Below are 23,298 nucleotides of genomic sequence, written 5' to 3' on the forward strand. Positions count from 1 at the left end.
CAAATGTTGTTCTGGATAAACACTCTCGTATATTTGGAATTCGACTTTATGTTGATTTTTTCCTAGTTCGTCGTGCGTCAAATAAAAATGTATGATTTAAGAGCATAGCACCCGTCACTATCTTACTCTCATTTTGAATGAGGCCTTTCACATTCAAGTTCATGATTCATAATATGAGCCATATCTTTTGAAGTTCAATGTCGATGATAATAATATTTAATGAAGGCATCCTAAATGGCTATCTCTTGTTTGTACAGAGATGATATGGAGTCGAGTGTGTGTACAGTTGGCTGTCCTCTGCACGCAATGGTCGCGCGGATAATGATTTATTCATTCACTAGGAAATCAATACAAAATGCTACATTAAATATACAATAGTTATCCAGGTCACGACATGTTGTCATCTGTATATACAAGCTGTTGATTTGCATTTGTGCCATAGTTCAGGAGGAGGACATACAATACGTAAATAATCAATTGGAATTACAGTAGATGGGAAATAACTAATATGCACTGCTTTTTTTGTCATTGTAATGTCGTGGTATTTTCGAAGTAATCCAATTTTATGAATGAAATTTATGAGTGATCGTTGCGTATGCTTTGTGTTTGCGTTCGTGTGAGGGTGCAGCACGGTTTTAACGCCAGTAACATACGCGCCAAGTTTAAATAAGGGCTAGATGACATTTACGGAATTCGGAAAAAAAAATAAAGAAAAAAAATTACGTACCATTTTTTTTTATTGATTTGGGTCGAGAATCATTAACATAATTACCTCCTTGAATATGGCACGGATGCAAATCAACAGCTTGTATTTTTTTTGGATAAACTTCGTTGAAAAAGAAGGAAAATGTAGAGAATTTTGTAAGGCTATCCATTATCCTTGGACTGATTTTTTTGTTTTGAACGCTTTATAACATTAAATTATCCTCCACAAGTGGTGGAATGTACTTAATCGTAGGTCCGACACACTTTAAGCTGAGCAATTACCCCTAGTAGGGGTGTGGCTTGGCAAATATTTTTACTGCATTAGATACTTTTTATGTAGCTCGTGCTAAAACAAAGTAAAGCAAATTATACCTTACATGTTAGAAAGCGCTGTGCAATGCACAAAAAACCTTGCATATGAAATATTTTCCTTATGTTTTTGAGTGGTTGCAACACGCCGTAATTCGAGCGACTGTTTTGAAATTTTTCGTTTTACATTTCATTGGGGTTAGTATTATTTGACTTGTCATGCTGGTCAGTTTTTATGTAAAATGGAGGAAGGAAGGAAAATACTAAATGACGCGAGTAAATGTAAGATTTTTCTCGTTACTTTACCTCCTTACGTAAAATACCTTTCAGTATAGATTTGTCATAGCAGGAATGACGTTTTGCAAAGAAGTAATGACGTAGGGGGTATTACATGTGGGAGTGTTGCCAATAATGATGATTTATGAAATCTTAAGTTACCAGGTATTGCTTATTTGCTAAGAGTAAAAAACCGTTTCGGAGAAGGCAAAGATACTTTATCTTAAAATGTTTGGAACTTTGTGAACCTATCTTGTTATGATATCTACTTGTGTGTTGTTGGTTCTCGAAACGGCCTGTGAGTTCTTATGAACTCTGCAGGAACTAAGCCTTAAAAGTTCGCAGAAACCAATCTTATATTGAGGATGAATCCCAACTGAGAAACATGTTAAATCTAATCCAGTTATGTGATCATTGGATCCAAGAAACTTAACCATGGGTTAAGTGACAAAGTAATCTTCAAAGTTAAAAATAAGTAATTAGGCAAATTTCAAACAATTCTAATAATAAATGAGCACGGAAGTACGAATTTAAAACAAGAAGAGTCCTTGACACGGCCTGACATGAACAATGAAGGCGCAGAGGGATAAAAAGCGTGGTTTACTTCTGTTTTGCCAGTTAACTCGGGGTCATTGGATCAAGGTGATGTTTTAACGTCACTGGCTCTTCTGGCATTTAGAATGTTTTCGTTGACGTGTGTTTTGCATGTAGCTTGATGGAGGAAGGATTTTGTGTAGTCTATGCTGTTTCGATTGTCCCTTGATTGCTATGTACTCATTTAATAAGGTCTTAAGTTGATGCAGATATTTCAAGGCACCTACAGGTTTAAGGGCGGTGACGGTTGTAGCTTTTCCTATATCGTCTATTTTCTTGGTACCATCCAAATCATCTGTCTAGGCCAAATCTTCTAACATCTTTTCTTACGAGAATCAATCGTTGTAGAAGCTTTTAAAACAACCGATGGTATTGATCGATACTTACAACTAACACTGCACTTACATTCCTTGCATACAAATGTACTTCCGACAATATCACAGGATGAGTTGTACGAAGCACTTGACAGTTGTTAGCACTTCCGACGTTGTCGTCATAATCTTTGGCGTAGCTACGTTTCCGCAATGGCAGCATTGACAGACTTTTTATATGCAGCCGTTTTGCTTGCATAATGGATACTAACGGTTTTAGAATTAAAGAGGTATATATAAAATATGCTACTCTATTTGGACTGAAATAAAAACGTGCGTTGTCATCAACATTAAAATGTAAAAAATAAAACATTCTCATTCATATGTGAGGAAATAGATCTATACAAACTATGAAAGCGTGAAAGACAGACAGTTACTTTCGCATTTATTATCACTAGGGAAGGAAAAAGTGCATTCATGTATTGTCTAATAAATCATCATGATAATCAAACACAGGCCAGGCCATGTCGGTGGGGGGGGGTTACCATCGGCGTCGAGAGGGCGATGAAATACCTGGGACTCGTCCTCGACGGCCGGTGGAACTTCGTCGAGCATTTCCGACGTTTGGGCCCCAAACTGGAGAAGGCAGGGGCTGTATTCAAGCGGCTCCTGCCCAACCTGGGAGGCCCAAACGCCCCCTGCCGTAAACTCTTCGCGGGGGTCATGCGGTCCATGGCCCTTTACGGGGCCCCGGTATGGGCACGTTCGGTACGGCCGCGGGCTGTACACTACCTGAACGTGCCCCAAAGGGTGATAGCCATTAGGCTAATCCGGGGGTACCGCACGATCTCCCGCGAAGCAGCTGGCCTACTTGCTGGACTGCCACCGTGGGATCTGGAGGCGAGGGTCTTCTTGCGCCTGTACGACTGGCGCGAGGAGGCTCAGCGCCGGGGGGAAACCCCGTTGCCGCGGCAAGTTGTCGCGCAGCGGGCGGAGCTCCGACGCGATCTCATGGTGGCCTGGAGGGAGCGACTGTCGCAACCCAGTGCAGGGCACGCCACCATCGTGGCGGTAAGTCCCCTCTTTGAGGAGTGGCTCGGGAGGAGTCACGGCGCCCTCACGTACCGCATGACGCAGGTCCTCACCGGACACGGTTGTTTCGGGAGGTACCTGCACCGCATCGGTCGTGAGGAGGCGCCCGGGTGTCACCATTGTGCGGACAGCCCCGAGGACACGGTGGACCACACAGTCCAGGTGTGCCCCGCATGGGAGGGGCACCGCCGGGTCCTCGTCGAGGCTTTGGGCGGCGGCGACCTCTCGCGTCCGGCCCTGGTTCAAGCCATGGTCCGGGGCGAGAGGGAATGGGATGCCGTCGCCTCCTTCTGCGAAGCGGTCATGCTCGAGAAGGAGGAGGCGGAACGCCAGAGAGTTCGCACCTCTCATCCCGGCCGCCGCGCTGGACCAGGTAGACACCATGGGCGCCGGGTGTCGCGAGATGACTCCTGGCCACCGTAGGCGTGGGTCTGTGGGCGGTGAGTTCGGGTGGCTCATCGTCCCTCTGTCTGCTTAGACGACAGACCCGTGTCGACGGCGCGCGTTGTTCCACGCGCTCCTCAAAGAGATGTCAGCAACCCCAGCGGGGCCCAGCAGGGCCAAGGCCTGCCGGGGCTGCGGGTTGTTCGAAAGAGATACCGCGGCGGTTTATAGTCAGTAATAGTCTGACACTCCCTCACCGCTGCTAACCCACAGCGGGAGGGGTCATTTGATGATGTTTGACGTCGGAAAAAAATAAAAAGAAAAGGCCAGGCCATGTCTGGTTTGTAACAACTGCAGTTCTTAAGCAATATTTATTTCTTTATCCCCGAATAGGGGGATGAAATCCAATTATCTTGGCTGCAGAGATATGTCCGTGCATATGTTTATTCTCTTTGTTTTTCTTGTTAATATAACATTGAATATTATACCATTCAGCAAGACTGCATTTTTGTGTTCTTTCTTGTTACATACATACCAAAGGTTAAAATCAGGTTAATTTAATACGGGAAGACGTTTACCTATACCATTGACAAATAAGTATAGGGACAGGAAATGTCACGAAAAAAACGTGCACACCTACTGTCAGTCTGCAGTAGTAACTAAAATGGCTGCCATTACTAGGGTTGTACCGCTACCGGATTCAACAAATATCGATATTGTATTCTAGTTAGAAGTATGTACGAGCAGGCCTCTGTCACTCGACGTACTTGCGCGCGATAAATGCCTACCGCTCGTTGGGTTACCGGTAACCCCACGCGGCTCAGGGCTTTCAATAGTCACACGCGCCGCGCGCGTTCCAATATTATTATTTTTATTTCGTGGCATGTTATGCTGTTCGTTTTTATTAGGTTTTTTAAGCTACCTAACAAACTGATGGAGTATTTTGAGTTGTGTTAGTTTATATGCGACTATTGTAAGATTTAGAAACATTTTATATTTATGAACTTATCTAGTAATTCAATTTTTTTTTTAAATAAATTAATACTTATCTACTTTATGACTTTAACAACAGAGATCATTAGGTACTTATTTTACTTTAGATACCTACTTAGTTATATGAACTGTATTGTGATTTTGTGAGTTTTGTAGCTCAAAACATATCTCGAGTGTAAGTAGGTATAGTTCTGGTCTAACTTAATGACGACTCGGAACATTACGCGTGTCGCTACGCAGAAACCAATTTTAGGTATGTATCAACACTCGACGGAGTTGTACCATATGGGGTATGGCACTTGTGCTCGAAAAATAGTTGGAAACCGCCTTTGATTTTGACGAAAGCTTTACTTAAGTACTTACCTATGCTAACGTATTAGGTAATATTTAGTAATATGTACCCATACTCCATTTTAGTAGGCAATACAATAGTTAACTAAAGAAAAATATTCTTGATATTACTTTTTATTTAAAAACTCAGTTTTAAAAAAGGCTATCTTAAAATAAGCGTAACTTTGTTTTCCTACTTAAATATTAATAAATTGTAAGAAGCAACCCTAAGCACGGCCACGGCACGGTTGCGGTCACTGAACTGTGCGCTATCGCATTGAAATAACAATCAAGCGGTCGAGCTTTTAAGGTTCAATTTATAACGCAGCTAGGAATTTGTAGGTAGTTGGGAACTTGTAGGTGCTTATAACAGTAGGTATGGACTTTTTTGTATGGAGTGATTTATCTGTTACGTAGTAACTATTATATAATCTGTGGTACGAGTCTTACTGGGTGCATAAAAATAACCGAGTATAAATAATCTCTTCATCATAGAACTAACTATCACATTAACTTCACTGATACTAATAACCTCAACAACATCAACCAAATGGGAGGAGTCATTTCAGTAGGGTGATACCATTGAAAAAAAAAAAACAGGCAAAGTAATTATTTATTATTTCAAATAGCCCTATGAAAGTTCTTTCACGACAGACTAGTTGCAGGGTGCCAAAGATTCGGTCCTATGAAGAAGAATCCGCCATAAGGAGATACTCTCTTAAAAAAAATACAATAATTTAAAATCGTTTTCAAGCTATTCATGAGAAAGTTATATAATGCAAATGGAGCTAATTATGTATTAATCGATTGTACAAAACAATTTTAGTGCTAAGAAAAAAATATTTATACAATTCGAAACCTATATTCGGTAACTAAGTTCTGAAGCAAATATTGCAACTTGCATTCCGATTTGCTCGTCTGTGCGGAAGCACTGCCGTGCCCGTGGTCGCCGTAGAAGCATCATGTGAAAATAAAAAGGCAAAACATATTATTTTCAATAAAATATGTCTTTAAAATCCTGAATTTTATAATACGCCTTTTTAATCAAAATGTTTTTAACTGATGTTTTGTTGAAAATAATACACAACTCTGAGGGCTCAGTGTCTTAGGGACAGTAAGTTCTGATGTTAAAATTTGTAAAAGCAGACTTATTAAGTGGATATTATATCGATACTATTATGACAACTGCACAGCACTATGCCAATATAACATGTTATTGTAAACAACATTTATTTCTAAATATAGGTTTTTATACAGAAATAAACCAAAATATAAGTACTTTCACCATCAATTCATGTTCCCGTAACATATTTTTTATAAAATGTGAATTATTTTATGTAGTTTCTAGCAAAAATAGGTTCCTAACCTGTGTAAAGACAATCCAGCTTGATTTTGGTGCTTCCTAGCACCACACTTCACAATACAACACATAGGCATATTCGTTGATTATTTCACTATTGAAATAGTAAAGTCTTAAAAGTAAACACGAGTGATATTCTATAAAATAGCAAAAATAAGTCACGAAGAGCACCTATTTGACAGCACAACTACCATGACATATATGGCCAGATATGGCACGCACCTACAAACAGGAGGATTTCAAAAGTAAATGTCACCATTTTACGCAATCACAAAAATATTGTTGTCCCTGTTTTCAAATACACTTATCTGCTTAGAAAGAGTGAGACAGAACTATGTTGCATAGTTTGTTTCATATTTATATAACTATAGATACGTCAATATCAAAACGGCGTCTCCTTATAATTCTAAGCTCGATGACCTATACTCTGTTTTTTAATCTCGTAGACTAAATTGACACTTGCAAAATGTCAAACTTTCTAATAATTTTGCTAGCTCTGTGGTGCAGTGTTGTACTTACGATACCGGTTCGTTGAATCGTAACTTTTTACAATAAGTCATCCTGAAATAATGGGCTTATCCTTGATGATTACGCATGGCTTTGCGTGGTCAGATATCCCTGGCAGTTTGTAGCACGTCGTACAGCCATGTGTACGTACGTGAATTTTAAATATAAAACTTTGAATGAATATTAAATTCGTCTATTATAGATAAAAAGTTACGATTCAACGAACCGGTATCGTAAGTACAACACTGCACCACAGAGCTAGCAAAATTATTAGAAAGTTTGACATTTTGTAAGTGTCAATTTAGTCTACGAGATTAAAAAACAGACTATAGCTTGTGTGAATTATGCTAGAAACGCAGACGTTATGTTGATTAGACGTTTCCTTTTGTCTCACGACAAAGTTACAATAGTTTATTGTTTACTTCTAACACTAGAACAATAACTCTTGATGCTTATTTATGTTTATCTACGCCATCCGAACGGCTGGTTCCATTCAAAATGTATTTTTTTAATGTCTTTTATTAAATCTTTGTTTTGTTCATCCTCATTATTAACACTTCTGCATCATAAGGGACCTGTACAGTCGCGTACACAAGTGAAATGTCCGCTCTCTGAAGGACGTTCCATTGTTGATCGCTCACGCCGCGACTAATTACGTTCTAAATGAGCGGCGACGAGCACGTGCGCGATTGTACCTAGTGTCTTCACTTGTTATGCGCTTCCGACTTGCTTGATTCCTCTTTGTTTGTAGTGAGGGCTGGTGAAGGATTCATTTGTTCAATTGTTTGGTATTGTTGGAGATACGCTTGATGGAGGATTATTACTAAATTCTGAACGTAATATTTCGCGTATGTCTCCCAAAAGAACATGAATTAAGATCATCTTTTGATGGCTCTCCACCACTGAAGGACAACACACAGACCTATGTAATAGGTCAGCGAATTTATATAATCCTATCATGTGCCATAATTTAAGATCCAAGATTAAATGAACGCAAGGCATACTGTTTTAAGACGAAATATACCCTCGCCTAAGATAGTAAAACCGACGTTCCCGAATGAGGTCAGCCGGCTCATCCTAGTTCAAGCCTGAAGTTATTAAGTTGACCTACATACGTACTCAGAATTTAATTATACTTCCCAGACTATTGCCTATCTGATTATCACTTGTTTGATGTTATACGATAACGATCGTTCCCAATAGTCTTTCTAGTGATCTGTTGATTTGGTTACTAGAGATAGAATATGGGAATGCCCGTTAGTGTATAGTACCACCGTAAGTTATAGTTTCAAATTGTTTGTCCCATATTCGATGTTGACTTGGATTTTTTATGATCCATCTGAACAATTATGGTCATCTTACTGAAGTTCACTTTGCTCTTAATTAAACGCTTTTTATGACTTGCAGGTGACGACTTATTGCTGACGTTACTATAAATATTGTTACGTCAGCTGTACGCTGTCCGATACATGTGCCATTTATATTGACAATGCAAGATTTATTTGATATGAGGAAAACTGCTTTTACAATAAATGATGTTACCATCATTTTATGGATATCTGTAATAATATTTTTTACGGAATCAAACAACAGTTAAAGTCTTAGATGTACAACAATTAACCGATTAAATTATTTGAGTAGGAGGTAAAGTAAATAGATTGATTTTTGATTGTTATTGAATAGTCGAAAATAGTTTTGTACTTTCTAACAGTTTAATATCATCAAATTAAGAAATGCCTATTTTTCGTTGTTAAGGCACTTCGATTCTATGACCTACTCCGTAAATATCACACAGTAAAGTAAGGTCAATATACCCAATAATACTCACCAATAGACTTTAATAACATAATTTATATTAATAGAATTCACTGGATATAATAAAATATTCGCGTTATCTGGTTTGAGCCGGTATAACGCCATTAATTCTTAGGACCTTGGTTTTGAATCTGCTAAAAGGTTATTGGAACACCACTTGAGAACTAATATGGATAGCATGTGTCTTGTAACCGTCATCTGGTGCTATAATAATCTGGTGTGATAATAATTCAAAATTAATTTAGCCTCACTACTGTGTACCTACTATATGTAACTTTTCTAAGTTGTATGAACTATCTAAGTACGAGTACATCTTGGACACAAATGTCTAAGTAAAGTGTTATGAAGGAAAACACTTGAGGAAACCTAGAGTTTAAAACTCTAAAAACCGCCTGAGAAGAGACCTCTGCCTTACAGAAAAATCTGATAAACACACATAGAAAGTTCGATTCTCGATGTGACAATCAAGTCCTTTTGTCCTTTGATTACTTATGTATATCGATACTTACATTAAACTAACGTATTATCTCTGAACGTGAAAAATAGATAAGGAAGTACAGAAATAGACTCATTTGAGAAAAGAGATACAGTAATAAATTAAAGTTATCGAAGATTCACTTCTTTTATCCATTCATTGATTAAAGCGTTTTTTAATGTCTATTAAATTATTACTGGTCATCATCTTCGGCCACGGCCACTTAAGAATATAGGCTTCCTCCATTGATTTCTAAAAGAACTAGTTAAAAGCCGAGTTACCAGTTATTACCGGAAATTACCAGAAATATGCCTTGAAGAAACTTCCACCTCTTTCTATATTAACGTCACTTAACAGGGAAAGCCAATGAGCTATGCGATGATTAATTTAATGTTGATCGATTGAGTCATTGAATATAGCTACAATTTATAACAACGATTTGAAATGATGAACGCTCATTAATAATCAACGGAAGTATTTATCTTTCGTGTAATTCGTCATCATTGGTCTAAATTCTAAATCATTGATTAGTAGGTAAAGCTTCTTTTCATATAAGAAAGGCATGAACGTTTTGAACTCCAGTTTTCCTAACGACGTTCGCCTCAACTCAGTTCTAAGATATACTTATTAAGTACTTTGCCAGATTCCCAACCAAATTTTATTATTTGACTAATTTCATCCATTTCTTTCCAGTCTGCTTCAAAATCTTCGACCTAGACAGCGATGGGGTGCTCAACAAGAAGGAACTCATCGACATGGTGGGGATCCTGTGCACCGTTGCCAATGAGAACCTCAAGAACCAGAGCTCCCGCGCCTCCACACCTTCGGACAGTAACGACTCCGAAGGCATGGAGAAGGGGTTTGACCCTGAAGTCATACTGGTCAACTTGAGGGAGAAGCTGGTGACGGTGCCCAAGAATGGTAGGAAGCCAGTCTTCCAGTTGGGCCCTAATGGCGATAATAAGGATGAGATTGCTGCTTTGAAGGAGGTTAGTTTTTAGCGTTTTATAAGTACGCAATCTTCGGTAGTGAGCTTATTTACCATAATCAACAGAGACAATTATACTTTTGACGTGTAGACCCTTTCGTTATTGAAGACACGGTTTAGTGCATTCTACTGAAGTACTAAGTTCGCAGAAGGAAGATCAATCTTGCAGCCATGACAAGATGCTTGATTTTGTCAATCATTCTCATTATTCTTGACTGTCCAATACAAAGGGGTCAAGTATTTTAATGAAGCCTTAACGAATGCCCCTCCTTCCAGCAACAGCAACAGCAGCTTCAAGAAGACGAGCAACTGGAGAGCGAGGGTCTGATCGCCAACGACATGGCGCTGACGCTGGAGGACTTCCTGATCTGGAGCGTGGAGAGCGCGGAGGCGCTGGTGTCGCCCTTCCTCGACCTGCTGTTCGAGGTGTGCCACGTCGTGCTGGGGCTGCGGCCGCAGTGCAAGCATCAGGAGAGGGATATTGGTGAGTACCATAGTAAGGATGGAATATTCTAGAGTGTGTGAAAGATCGTATGGCTGAAAAGAGTGTTAATTGTGAGATGATGTCAGAAAGAGTCCCTAATAAAATTCGGGAGGGGAGGGCAATGATGATGATTTCAGCGGGGACTACGGTTAAAAGTGATGTGAAGATAAGGATTCGCTAGTCGTGCATTAATAAAAGTGCTTTCTTCACATAAATGCTATGTTTCTATTTCATATAACTGCGACTAATATTGTCCAAAATAAATGAAACAACTCAAAAAATATTACACAACAGAACTATAATTAATTCCATCTCCATTGAAGTGCTTACAATAGCAAACATACCGCGCTATAATTAGCGTCGTACACTCCTTATATAATACTTGAACAATTTACTAATTTAACAATTCAAACAAAAATAGACTTTAACGTCATCGCGATAAGGTTATTATTACAATTAAACATTCGAAAGACCTTTAACCAGTGACAGAGGATATTGAACTTTGTGATCATAAAAATAGAGCTTATAATTCTAGATGTTGTTTAATATGATTTAAAGTGTATGACTTACATTGCGTAGTGGCTAGTCGTGTTACAAAATGCTTGTAAACATTGTTATCTATGTATAACAGAGCCATGATACACTTGACTTACTGGAATGGAGTTATCACATCATATCGGACATGTAAACAGGAATTCTCATGTTAGGAGCTTTCTTTCTGTGTTTTTTTCTGAGGTGTATTATGTAAATTCCGAAAACCTTTTTTCTGCAATTGCCTTTTAAGAGATACTTCAGTCTTTATTATATTAATATAGACGACCTCGATGACGCAATGGTCACCATGCCGGACTGCCAAACCTGAGGTCCCGGGTTCGATTCCCGGTTCGGTCGACATTTGTGTGATGAGCATGCTTGTTGGCCGTGGTCTGGGTGTTACAATATGTATTCATAAATATGTATATATGTAGCTATATGTAGTTTATCAGTTGTGTTAGCACCCATAACACAAGTTAATAAATAACTTACCATGGGGCTAACCGACCGTGTGTGAAAAGGTGTCCAGACATTATAAAAAAAGGTGTCCAGACATTATGTCCAGACATTATTGTATGTATGAGAAAGCATTTTTGTTAGCATTATTTAATATTTTTTCCTTTAATATGACCTCAAAAAGTGCTCTAATTTTTCTCATATTTTTTATTGTACTCAATATAATATTTTTAAATAAAAATATTCTTACATCAACTTTCCCTATTTCACCATGTTATCCTCGGAGCTGTATTACCAAGTAGCTGATGACATACACTATTCACGGGAAACACTCGACAGCACTCATATTCAGTACTACAGCTGTTATCACAAGTACATACATACCTCGTGATTATGTTCACTCGCTACTGATTCCATGTTTATTGTTTAGATCACGTTTCTCTTCTACGATAGACAATGTAAGCTGAAGTAGGTTATTACCTATATTACCTTGAAATATTTAAACGTCACTTAAGTTAAAGTTCTGATTATAATACGTTCTGTCGCAGAAGTATGACAGAAGTCGAGTAATGTTTGAGCTTTAACTGAGATTGACTAATGTTTATAAAAGTATTTGGCAATAAAACTGTTAGTTTTCTCGAGTTGCATGGTTTGAAATGAAACCAGAATGAAAAAAAAACATGGATAAATGAGATGGTATATTGAGTGCCAAAAATAAATATTTATCACCAGTGCCGGCTTTAACTTTACTAGCGCCCTGGGCGAGATTTTTACGGCGCCCCCAACTGCAATTCAAACCCATACGAAAAATAGAGACATATGCAGTTACTGATTGCGCGAGAGAAGCGAGCGCGAATTTTTTTTTATAGTTAAGATGTCAAAGCAAAAATGACCTAAAATGTAGCCCAATCGTACATAAGTTATTGCTGGTTGGTGAATGCAAAAACACGGGAACACAGGTTCTGATTGCGCGAGCGAAGCGAGCGCGAAATTTTTTGTTATATTTTAGAACTCAAAACAAAAATGACTTAAAATGTAGCCCAAACGTAGATAACTCTTTGTTGGTGTTGGCGGTTGGTTTCTTATTAATAAAAGGACTTAAAAACGACGATACCTTTTTGCTAGGGTAGACAAAAAAATGTTGAAAAATAAACTATAAAGTGAAGCAAGCTGTTTTGAGATTTGGATCACTGAAAGTCCTTAACAAATTATAATAAAAAAATAATAACAAACAAACAAACTTATAATAAAAGGCGACTGTGAAGTGAAGAAGCCGCGAGCGAAGGGAGCGCGAATTTTTTTGAGTATTGGGACATTAAATTAAAAGTAGGTATATGTGAAAAAAAATGTAAGAGTAAAGCAAAGAAACCGCGAGCGAAGCGAGCGCGAAAATTTTTGAGTTTTGGGACATAAAAGTAGTGTATCTAACGCGCCCGGCATTGTATGACAATACATTAATTTAATTGAAATTTCTTGGTCCAGGAGCGTACCGCGGCGCCCCTGAGCCCGCGGCGCCCGGGTTATTCGCACACCCTGCACCATAGGTTAAGGCGGCCCTGATGCTATCCATACATTTGGATACAGTTCATGTAAGCTGCGATCTTTGATGAAATTTAAAACAAAAATGGGAGTAAAATTTTGATCAAGGATTGGTTTATGTCCGGCGCCCTGGGCCGTCGCCCAACCGCGCCCTACCCTAAAGCCGCTACTGTTTATCACGTCATAGTTTTTGCCTCGACAGAATGTTGTACTAACCTTTTTCTTACATTGCCTCCAGCATATCAATGTACTTCTTTGGTATTAGGTGTTTAGAAGTGGAATCTATTGCCTGTACCGGGATAAAATACAGCCTATGTTACTCGCAAATAATGTATTTCTAATGGTGAAAGAATTTTTAAAATCGGACCAGTGTTTTTGAGTTTATGCATTACAAACAAATAAACAAAGTTTTCCTTTTTATAATATTACTATAGATTATACACTTGTTCTCTCAATTAGACGTAAAACAGTCGGCAAGTGAGGACACTCCTCAACAGATAAGGCATGTTGTTTGAATATAATTACATTAATTGTCGCGATAGGTGCGTAAGTGGGTCGCACGCGCATTACGCGTCGATATTGTGATGCGAGCGTTTATTTTCATTATACAATGAATTGATTTTATTGATCATATTTGCGCACTCGTATGCGCTACAAACTAGAAAACAGAGATTTAGTTATCTCTATCAGTACATATAGCATTATGTTCACCAACCCCTTTTGTAAAAACACTTGTGAATTAGTCGGCTAACAAATGTGCTTTCAACGTTTTATTATGTCAAAATATTGAGTACTACAGCAAAACAGCAATGTTACTGGAAATTGTCATAATCACAAACTTTTGGCAATAAGTTAAACTTTTTGTTCCTTAAACTTCATACAGTTAATGATATCATAAGCCAAATATAATTATAATTCAAAACAATTATTCCCTTCACGTGTCACCATAATTTCAGAGAACTCATTAACTAACCCATGGGGTCTTATTACCAAAACGTTCTGTAACCAATGTGTGCGAAATCATGAAAGTCAACACAGAAACATTGAGCAAATTAATATCTGTTGTAGGCCGTGCAAACATGTGGCCTCATTGTTTTGTGTAGCTGATTGAATGGGCAATATTCTATGCTATTTAGACGGCGACTTTCGAGCACTTGTGTGCCTGAAATATTGCCGCGACATATGTTACAATTAGTTGGTATTTTTTGCATTACGTTTTTTTTTATCAAGCTGCCTAAGTAACACCGAACTAGTTTTTTTTTTCATTAAAAAATATGATGATTTTTATATTATATCATAAGTTCGAAGTTGTTACTAATAACCTTGCAGTTCTTTTGGACAAATTTACCTTTAGCAAGCAGGGCGATTTATCTTAGAGTTGTAAGCAATACGGCGTAAACAGACTCATGGAATAGCTTTTGCCAATCTAAATCCAAAAGTGGAGCCGCCATTAAGATTAGCTTAAACGACACACCACGGTATTTGTGTAACTATGTATGTTTTATTCCAGTCCTAGGCTGGCTACGTCGAGCAGTCCAGCGTGGCTACTCAGTGGGGCAGTTCTGGTACCTGGTGGCTGCGGAGTGGTGGGGCTCGTGGCTCGCGTACACGGCCGGCTCCAGCAGCGACAACTGCTGCCGTCCGCCGCAGCGGCATATTGATGAGGCCATCGTGTGTGATGAGAGCTTCACTAGTAATTCTACAGGTTGGTGGATGATATTAGGATTCCTCTTCTGATAAATTAATATTTTTTAATGTTTTGTTAAGTATAGTCGATAAAATATGTGGTCCACCTTATGCTAAAGTTTTTTTTTTATTATTTTCATGCTTTATTTATTTTTATGCTCCCTTGGGAAAGTCGGCCATATTATATATTACAGAAACTTTTTTAAAAATTGCTTCTTGCTCGATTCTACTTTCTTGCCAACGTCTGAACATTCACATCAATGATTGAACATTGATTTTGACTATTTTGATGGACGAGGGTTCAAAATTATTTAGAACAACGATTTTACCACGTCAAATTTTCCCAAGAGTTGAATTTTGAAATCCCAAAATGCCATAAGCCTTTACGAATCGACTACTGTCTTGTAGAATCGATGGGTTCCTTACTATGGCGCGCGGAGACGGCGTCGGTGGGCAGCGCGGGCAGCTCGTCCGGCGTCAGCAGCGCCGCCGCCCAGCGCGGCCACAGGCATCCCGGCCCCATCGACAACAAGCGTCTGCTCGCTCCCAACGTGCTCAAGGTACAGGCCTACCTTCCAAGTAACTAAGTCGTGGTGCCTTCTGGAGTGGTTGTAATATGAGTATTGTGCCGTCAGGTCCGGACGCTGACGGGCGAGGGCGGGCACCTGCGCCGCGACGTGACGCTGGCGCAGCACCGCGACTTCGAGCTCGTGCCCGACGCGCTGTGGCGGGCGCTCGCGCTCTGGTACGGCGGGCCCGACCCGCTGCCACGACAGGTACACATCTATATACCGGGTGCCACGTGACAGCACCGCGACTTCGAGCTCGTGCCCGACGCGCTGTGGCGGGCGCTCGCGCTCTGGTACGGCGGGCCCGACCCGCTGCCACGACAGGTACACATCTATATACCGGGTGCCACGTGACAGCACCGCGACTTCGAGCTCGTGCCCGACGCGCTGTGGCGGGCGCTCGCGCTCTGGTACGGCGGGCCCGACCCGCTGCCACGACAGGTACACATCTATATACCGGGTGCCACGTGACAGCACCGCGACTTCGAGCTCGTGCCCGACGCGCTGTGGCGGGCGCTCGCGCTCTGGTACGGCGGGCCCGACCCGCTGCCACGACAGGTACACATCTATATACCGGGTGCCACGTGACAGCACCGCGACTTCGAGCTCGTGCCCGACGCGCTGTGGCGGGCGCTCGCGCTCTGGTACGGCGGGCCCGACCCGCTGCCACGACAGGTACACATCTATATACCGGGTGCCACGTGACAGCACCGCGACTTCGAGCTCGTGCCCGACGCGCTGTGGCGGGCGCTCGCGCTCTGGTACGGCGGGCCCGACCCGCTGCCACGACAGGTACACATCTATATACCGGGTGCCACGTGACAGCACCGCGACTTCGAGCTCGTGCCCGACGCGCTGTGGCGGGCGCTCGCGCTCTGGTACGGCGGGCCCGACCCGCTGCCACGACAGGTACACATCTATATACCGGGTGCCACGTGACAGCACCGCGACTTCGAGCTCGTGCCCGACGCGCTGTGGCGGGCGCTCGCGCTCTGGTACGGCGGGCCCGACCCGCTGCCACGACAGGTACACATCTATATACCGGGTGCCACGTGACAGCACCGCGACTTCGAGCTCGTGCCCGACGCGCTGTGGCGGGCGCTCGCGCTCTGGTACGGCGGGCCCGACCCGCTGCCACGACAGGTACACATCTATATACCGGGTGCCACGTGACAGCACCGCGACTTCGAGCTCGTGCCCGACGCGCTGTGGCGGGCGCTCGCGCTCTGGTACGGCGGGCCCGACCCGCTGCCACGACAGGTACACATCTATATACCGGGTGCCACGTGACAGCACCGCGACTTCGAGCTCGTGCCCGACGCGCTGTGGCGGGCGCTCGCGCTCTGGTACGGCGGGCCCGACCCGCTGCCACGACAGGTACACATCTATATACCGGGTGCCACGTGACAGCACCGCGACTTCGAGCTCGTGCCCGACGCGCTGTGGCGGGCGCTCGCGCTCTGGTACGGCGGGCCCGACCCGCTGCCACGACAGGTACACATCTATATACCGGGTGCCACGTGACAGCACCGCGACTTCGAGCTCGTGCCCGACGCGCTGTGGCGGGCGCTCGCGCTCTGGTACGGCGGGCCCGACCCGCTGCCACGACAGGTACACATCTATATACCGGGTGCCACGTGACAGCACCGCGACTTCGAGCTCGTGCCCGACGCGCTGTGGCGGGCGCTCGCGCTCTGGTACGGCGGGCCCGACCCGCTGCCACGACAGGTACACATCTATATACCGGGTGCCACGTGACAGCACCGCGACTTCGAGCTCGTGCCCGACGCGCTGTGGCGGGCGCTCGCGCTCTGGTACGGCGGGCCCGACCCGCTGCCACGACAGGTACACATCTATATACCGGGTGCCACGTGACAGCACCGCGACTTCGAGCTCGTGCCCGACGCGCTGTGGCGGGCGCTCGCGCTCTGGTACGGCGGGCCCGACCCGCTGCCACGACAGGTACACATCTATATACCGGGTGCCACGTGACAGCACCGCGACTTCGAGCTCGTGCCCGACGCGCTGTGGCGGGCGCTCGCGCTCTGGTACGGCGGGCCCGACCCGCTGCCACGACAGGTACACATCTATATACCGGGTGCCACGTGACAGCACCGCGACTTCGAGCTCGTGCCCGACGCGCTGTGGCGGGCGCTCGCGCTCTGGTACGGCGGGCCCGACCCGCTGCCACGACAGGTACACATCTATATACCGGGTGCCACGTGACAGCACCGCGACTTCGAGCTCGTGCCCGACGCGCTGTGGCGGGCGCTCGCGCTCTGGTACGGCGGGCCCGACCCGCTGCCACGACAGGTACACATCTATATACCGGGTGCCACGTGACAGCACCGCGACTTCGAGCTCGTGCCCGACGCGCTGTGGCGGGCGCTCGCGCTCTGGTACGGCGGGCCCGACCCGCTGCCACGACAGGTACACATCTATATACCGGGTGCCACGTGACAGCACCGCGACTTCGAGCTCGTGCCCGACGCGCTGTGGCGGGCGCTCGCGCTCTGGTACGGCGGGCCCGACCCGCTGCCACGACAGGTACACATCTATATACCGGGTGCCACGTGACAGCACCGCGACTTCGAGCTCGTGCCCGACGCGCTGTGGCGGGCGCTCGCGCTCTGGTACGGCGGGCCCGACCCGCTGCCACGACAGGTACACATCTATATACCGGGTGCCACGTGACAGCACCGCGACTTCGAGCTCGTGCCCGACGCGCTGTGGCGGGCGCTCGCGCTCTGGTACGGCGGGCCCGACCCGCTGCCACGACAGGTACACATCTATATACCGGGTGCCACGTGACAGCACCGCGACTTCGAGCTCGTGCCCGACGCGCTGTGGCGGGCGCTCGCGCTCTGGTACGGCGGGCCCGACCCGCTGCCACGACAGGTACACATCTATATACCGGGTGCCACGTGACAGCACCGCGACTTCGAGCTCGTGCCCGACGCGCTGTGGCGGGCGCTCGCGCTCTGGTACGGCGGGCCCGACCCGCTGCCACGACAGGTACACATCTATATACCGGGTGCCACGTGACAGCACCGCGACTTCGAGCTCGTGCCCGACGCGCTGTGGCGGGCGCTCGCGCTCTGGTACGGCGGGCCCGACCCGCTGCCACGACAGGTACACATCTATATACCGGGTGCCACGTGACAGCACCGCGACTTCGAGCTCGTGCCCGACGCGCTGTGGCGGGCGCTCGCGCTCTGGTACGGCGGGCCCGACCCGCTGCCACGACAGGTACACATCTATATACCGGGTGCCACGTGACAGCACCGCGACTTCGAGCTCGTGCCCGACGCGCTGTGGCGGGCGCTCGCGCTCTGGTACGGCGGGCCCGACCCGCTGCCACGACAGGTACACATCTATATACCGGGTGCCACGTGACAGCACCGCGACTTCGAGCTCGTGCCCGACGCGCTGTGGCGGGCGCTCGCGCTCTGGTACGGCGGGCCCGACCCGCTGCCACGACAGGTACACATCTATATACCGGGTGCCACGTGACAGCACCGCGACTTCGAGCTCGTGCCCGACGCGCTGTGGCGGGCGCTCGCGCTCTGGTACGGCGGGCCCGACCCGCTGCCACGACAGGTACACATCTATATACCGGGTGCCACGTGACAGCACCGCGACTTCGAGCTCGTGCCCGACGCGCTGTGGCGGGCGCTCGCGCTCTGGTACGGCGGGCCCGACCCGCTGCCACGACAGGTACACATCTATATACCGGGTGCCACGTGACAGCACCGCGACTTCGAGCTCGTGCCCGACGCGCTGTGGCGGGCGCTCGCGCTCTGGTACGGCGGGCCCGACCCGCTGCCACGACAGGTACACATCTATATACCGGGTGCCACGTGACAGCACCGCGACTTCGAGCTCGTGCCCGACGCGCTGTGGCGGGCGCTCGCGCTCTGGTACGGCGGGCCCGACCCGCTGCCACGACAGGTACACATCTATATACCGGGTGCCACGTGACAGCACCGCGACTTCGAGCTCGTGCCCGACGCGCAGTGGCGGGCGCTCGCGCTCTGGTACGGCGGGCCCGACCCGCTGCCACGACAGGTACACATCTATATACCGGGTGCCACGTGACAGCACCGCGACTTCGAGCTCGTGCCCGACGCGCTGTGGCGGGCGCTCGCGCTCTGGTACGGCGGGCCCGACCCGCTGCCACGACAGGTACACATCTATATACCGGGTGCCACGTGACAGCACCGCGACTTCGAGCTCGTGCCAACAGCTTTAACAAAAAACAATGGTTGACCGCAATTAAAATCCGAGCGAACGCTTTTAACCCCCTTCCGCATCTCCGATACCCACTGATACTGACAGATGGTTTCTTCGCAGCGACCCGTGCAATATTCCATGACGACCAAAGTTGTAGTTGAGTAGGATCTTAAGTTGACGCCTTGCAGTAAGGTTTTAGTTCATACATTCATACTAGCGTGAAACATGGAACAAGAAAAGATGACTACTGGTCAGATCAACTGTTGTATACATACTTGTTCAAGGAATTGGAGTTATTTTACTGACGTAATTCAAAATTTCCAGGTGATCCGGCCACCGAACTCGGACGTCGAGCTCGAGTTATATCCCCTGCACCTCAAGCTACTACGGCATGTTCAGAGCACACAGAGTACGTATCACCTGTATATTCTGTCATATGTTTTATATTGTCTGCTTCAAATTCAAAGCCAAAATAGCTTATTAAAGTAGGCTAATTAGATTAGACCTTTTTAACGTCAAAATTACAAAAATGTCAGCACCCCAAAACGCCCCCTTCACCTTTCACCACTTCCTAGTGTTATGGCTGGAAAGAAGAATCGGTGAAGAACAAATTTCCCAGCAACACAGCTGTCTATTACAATTTACTTATTTATATAATTTAGGAGATATACAATTCAAAATACAATAAAACAAAGATACTTTTGTCCTCTTCAGAGTTCTGCGTTTATCTGGGAAATAAGCATTAACATAATAACAATTTAATTCTTACTGACCACGTGTGTGGTTCCCAGGAGTGTCACCAGCAGGTACTGGTACAGGCACAGCGCTGTACAGCAGCGTGCCGGCGCCGCCCGACCGACAGCTCGCATACACCGCCGCTTTCTCAAGACTCGCCACCGTCAAACAGGTCAGGGACAAAATTATCACTACACTAGACGAACAAAAACGATAAAAAAGCTATTAACTAAGTTAATAATATATACATTAAACGCCTTCCTCATCATCCTCATCTTCCGAGCCTTATCCTATGTTGCGGTCGGCTTCCTAACGGATGCAGCTGTTTACCAGTGTTTTACAAGGAGCGACTGCCTATCTGACCTCCTCAACCATATCATCATCATATCATGGCACAACACTCATCCTCCGAGCCTTTTCCCAATCATGTTGGGGTCGGCATCCAGTCTAACCGGATTCAGCTGAGTACACGTGCTTTACAAGAAGCGACTGCCTATCTGACCTCCTCAACCCAGTTATCCGGGCAACCCGATACCCCTTGGTTAGACTGATGTCAGACTAACTGGCTTCTGACTACCCGTAACGACTGCCAAGGATGTTCAATGACAGCCGGGACCTACAGTTTAACGTGTCATCCGAAACACAGTCCATGGTGTCTAAGATATACGTAGAAAGTACATACAAACTTAGAAAAGTTGCAGTGGTACACTTGCCTGACCTGGGATCGAACCCACGCCCTCATACTTGAGAGGTTGGTCCTTTACCCACTAGGCCACCACGACTTTTACATCATGGCACTACACTATACAAACATAAATAGGATGCATGCTTACGCATTTTTTTAAGTAGGTAATTTGCTTTATTTGAACCTATGTCAATTCTTCCCGCGTTTAGAAGAAAATTCAAAAGCTAGATCAGATGTTAAAAGGCTTTTTTGAACAACATATTTCATGGCGGTCCTAATAAAGGGTAGGTCTACTACTGGCGTAAATGCAAGATTGATTTCCTAAATCTTAAACGCTTGGGTGGATTCCCATTATGCCAAGGGCATCTTCTGCGACCTATCTTAAGCGTTTGACTGTGTTGACCACATTGATCTCATTTGTAAATTGAGCAACTACGGTTTTCCAGGTAAAACTCCCGCTCTTGACCTTCTATCTTTCAAATAGAAGAGCAAAAAGTAGGAATAAGTGGTTCGAGTCCATCTGGATTAGTAGTGAAAATGGGCGTACCGCAAGGTTTCATGATGACTTCTTCCTTGTTTATTGATTTATATCATATCTAAAATCTATATTGTATTAATGATATACAAGTCAGACTTCACTTCTGTAGATGTCAATGATAACTTAATGATTCTATCGAAGTGGTTGTACCTCGAGTAAATGTCTCCTCGATGCCGATAAAACGAAACCACCTGGTAGTGGCAGTCGCTGTGAATCTAAAAGCTCTTCTATTTTGTGTGTGCTATTTTCACGTAAGCCTTGATTATATGGCGAAGTCGTGTGTATCTGTGTGTTGATCGCGTGTAATGTAAGCTCTGTGCGGTAGGTGTGCGAGTTCCTGTGCGGAGCGCTGGGGCTGGCGCGGGAGGACATGCGCGTGTGGGCCGTGGGCGCCGCCACCGTGCTGCTGGACGACGAGCGGCCCACGCTGCACGAGCTGGGCCTGCAGCACCGCGCCGCGCTGCTGCTGGAGCTGCGCAACCCCGACCTCACCTGGCCCGAGGAGATCGGCGCTCTCAGGTACTGTCTGTTACCAGCTGAACAACTTACGTCTCACTGCCAGAACCTACACGACGTGGGAAAATTATACAAGTTACTTTTATGTCTCCGGGATGCGCTGTTGACGATGACTTGTTCCTTAGTTGTCCAGCAACTACCACTACCAGCATCAAAGGATACTACATTAACATACATGTGCAAATAAATACTTTGACTTTGAACAACATGGTAGGTAATTTAATTTAGCATAATTTTTAACTAACCCAAGATATTTTCATCAATCCGTTCAAATTCCGAATCTCCTTCAACCCAAGTTACTTCATCTTAAACAAAACCTGTAACTCCAATATGTTTGTCTTCAGCATGAGCAGTGGGTCGAGTCGAGCGACAGAGCGTCGGGAGACTCTCATAGCGCCCAACCTGCCCGGTGCCACTGGCCTGCACAACCTTGGCAATACATGCTTTATGAATGCCGCATTACAATCTGTGAGTATTGCATTGTTATTTTCTAGATTGTTATCAACTTCTGAAAATCTTAAAAAAGAAATCTATGATTACTTCACTCATTCACTACTATCACTATCGTTACTATCCCTTATGTATTGCTATTGTATTTCGATCTAATGATTTGCGCTTTTCGAAATACATAATGGTTACGGTTATGACAACCATTTACGGTCCACCTTCTGCCTAACTATAGTTCGGCCGTTCAGAGAATGCGTTCCTGACACCTATCAGTTAGTCAGGACTAGTGATGGGCACAACATAACACTGAGTTCGTTACCGTTCCCCCAAAATAAACCGCCGCATTATTTTAAGATTATTTTCGTTTTAAATTGGCGGAATCATTTAAAATTTATATTTTAGTTATTTAAGTGGAAACCAAAAAAAGGTAATATTCATATAATAAAATCGTTTTATTTATTCTTTGTTACAAAGTTACAATCTGTATTTCTATGCAATAAAGTAAGTACATTGAATTGAATGTGCGTACAGAATATTAATCAGACTCCGATTCGCTTGAGGAGGTGGTGTCTTCATCATCATCTTCGCCTACGTGTATAATTATATTAGGTATTATCAATAACAGAATCAATCCTGATATCTCGGTCAAAACCTTCCAAAATCAGGTTTTTAGAGCTCTACCTCACTGGGACGCCATGGCGACGTCGCAAGCGGCACAGGTCTGGCTACTTCTGGCA

The 23,298-nt window shown here is 44.9% G+C and overlaps 1 protein-coding gene across 1 annotated transcript in view; it reads left to right on the forward strand.

The window, feature by feature from the left end:
• LOC124639674 (ubiquitin carboxyl-terminal hydrolase 32) overlaps positions 1–23,298 on the forward strand; it is a 55,710-nt gene that overhangs the window by 13,591 nt on the left and 18,821 nt on the right. Inside the window, exons 5-13 of the mRNA XM_047177119.1 lie at positions 9,845–10,140; positions 10,416–10,623; positions 14,663–14,857; positions 15,247–15,398; positions 15,474–15,614; positions 19,965–20,049; positions 20,432–20,547; positions 21,924–22,117; positions 22,459–22,582. Of these exons, the coding sequence (XP_047033075.1) occupies positions 9,845–10,140; positions 10,416–10,623; positions 14,663–14,857; positions 15,247–15,398; positions 15,474–15,614; positions 19,965–20,049; positions 20,432–20,547; positions 21,924–22,117; positions 22,459–22,582 (1,511 nt within the window). The remainder of the gene's footprint in view (positions 1–9,844; positions 10,141–10,415; positions 10,624–14,662; positions 14,858–15,246; positions 15,399–15,473; positions 15,615–19,964; positions 20,050–20,431; positions 20,548–21,923; positions 22,118–22,458; positions 22,583–23,298) is intronic.

The sequence above is a fragment of the Helicoverpa zea genome, chromosome 19, assembly GCF_022581195.2.
Source record: "Helicoverpa zea isolate HzStark_Cry1AcR chromosome 19, ilHelZeax1.1, whole genome shotgun sequence".
Classification (NCBI taxonomy): Eukaryota; Metazoa; Arthropoda; class Insecta; order Lepidoptera; family Noctuidae; genus Helicoverpa; species Helicoverpa zea.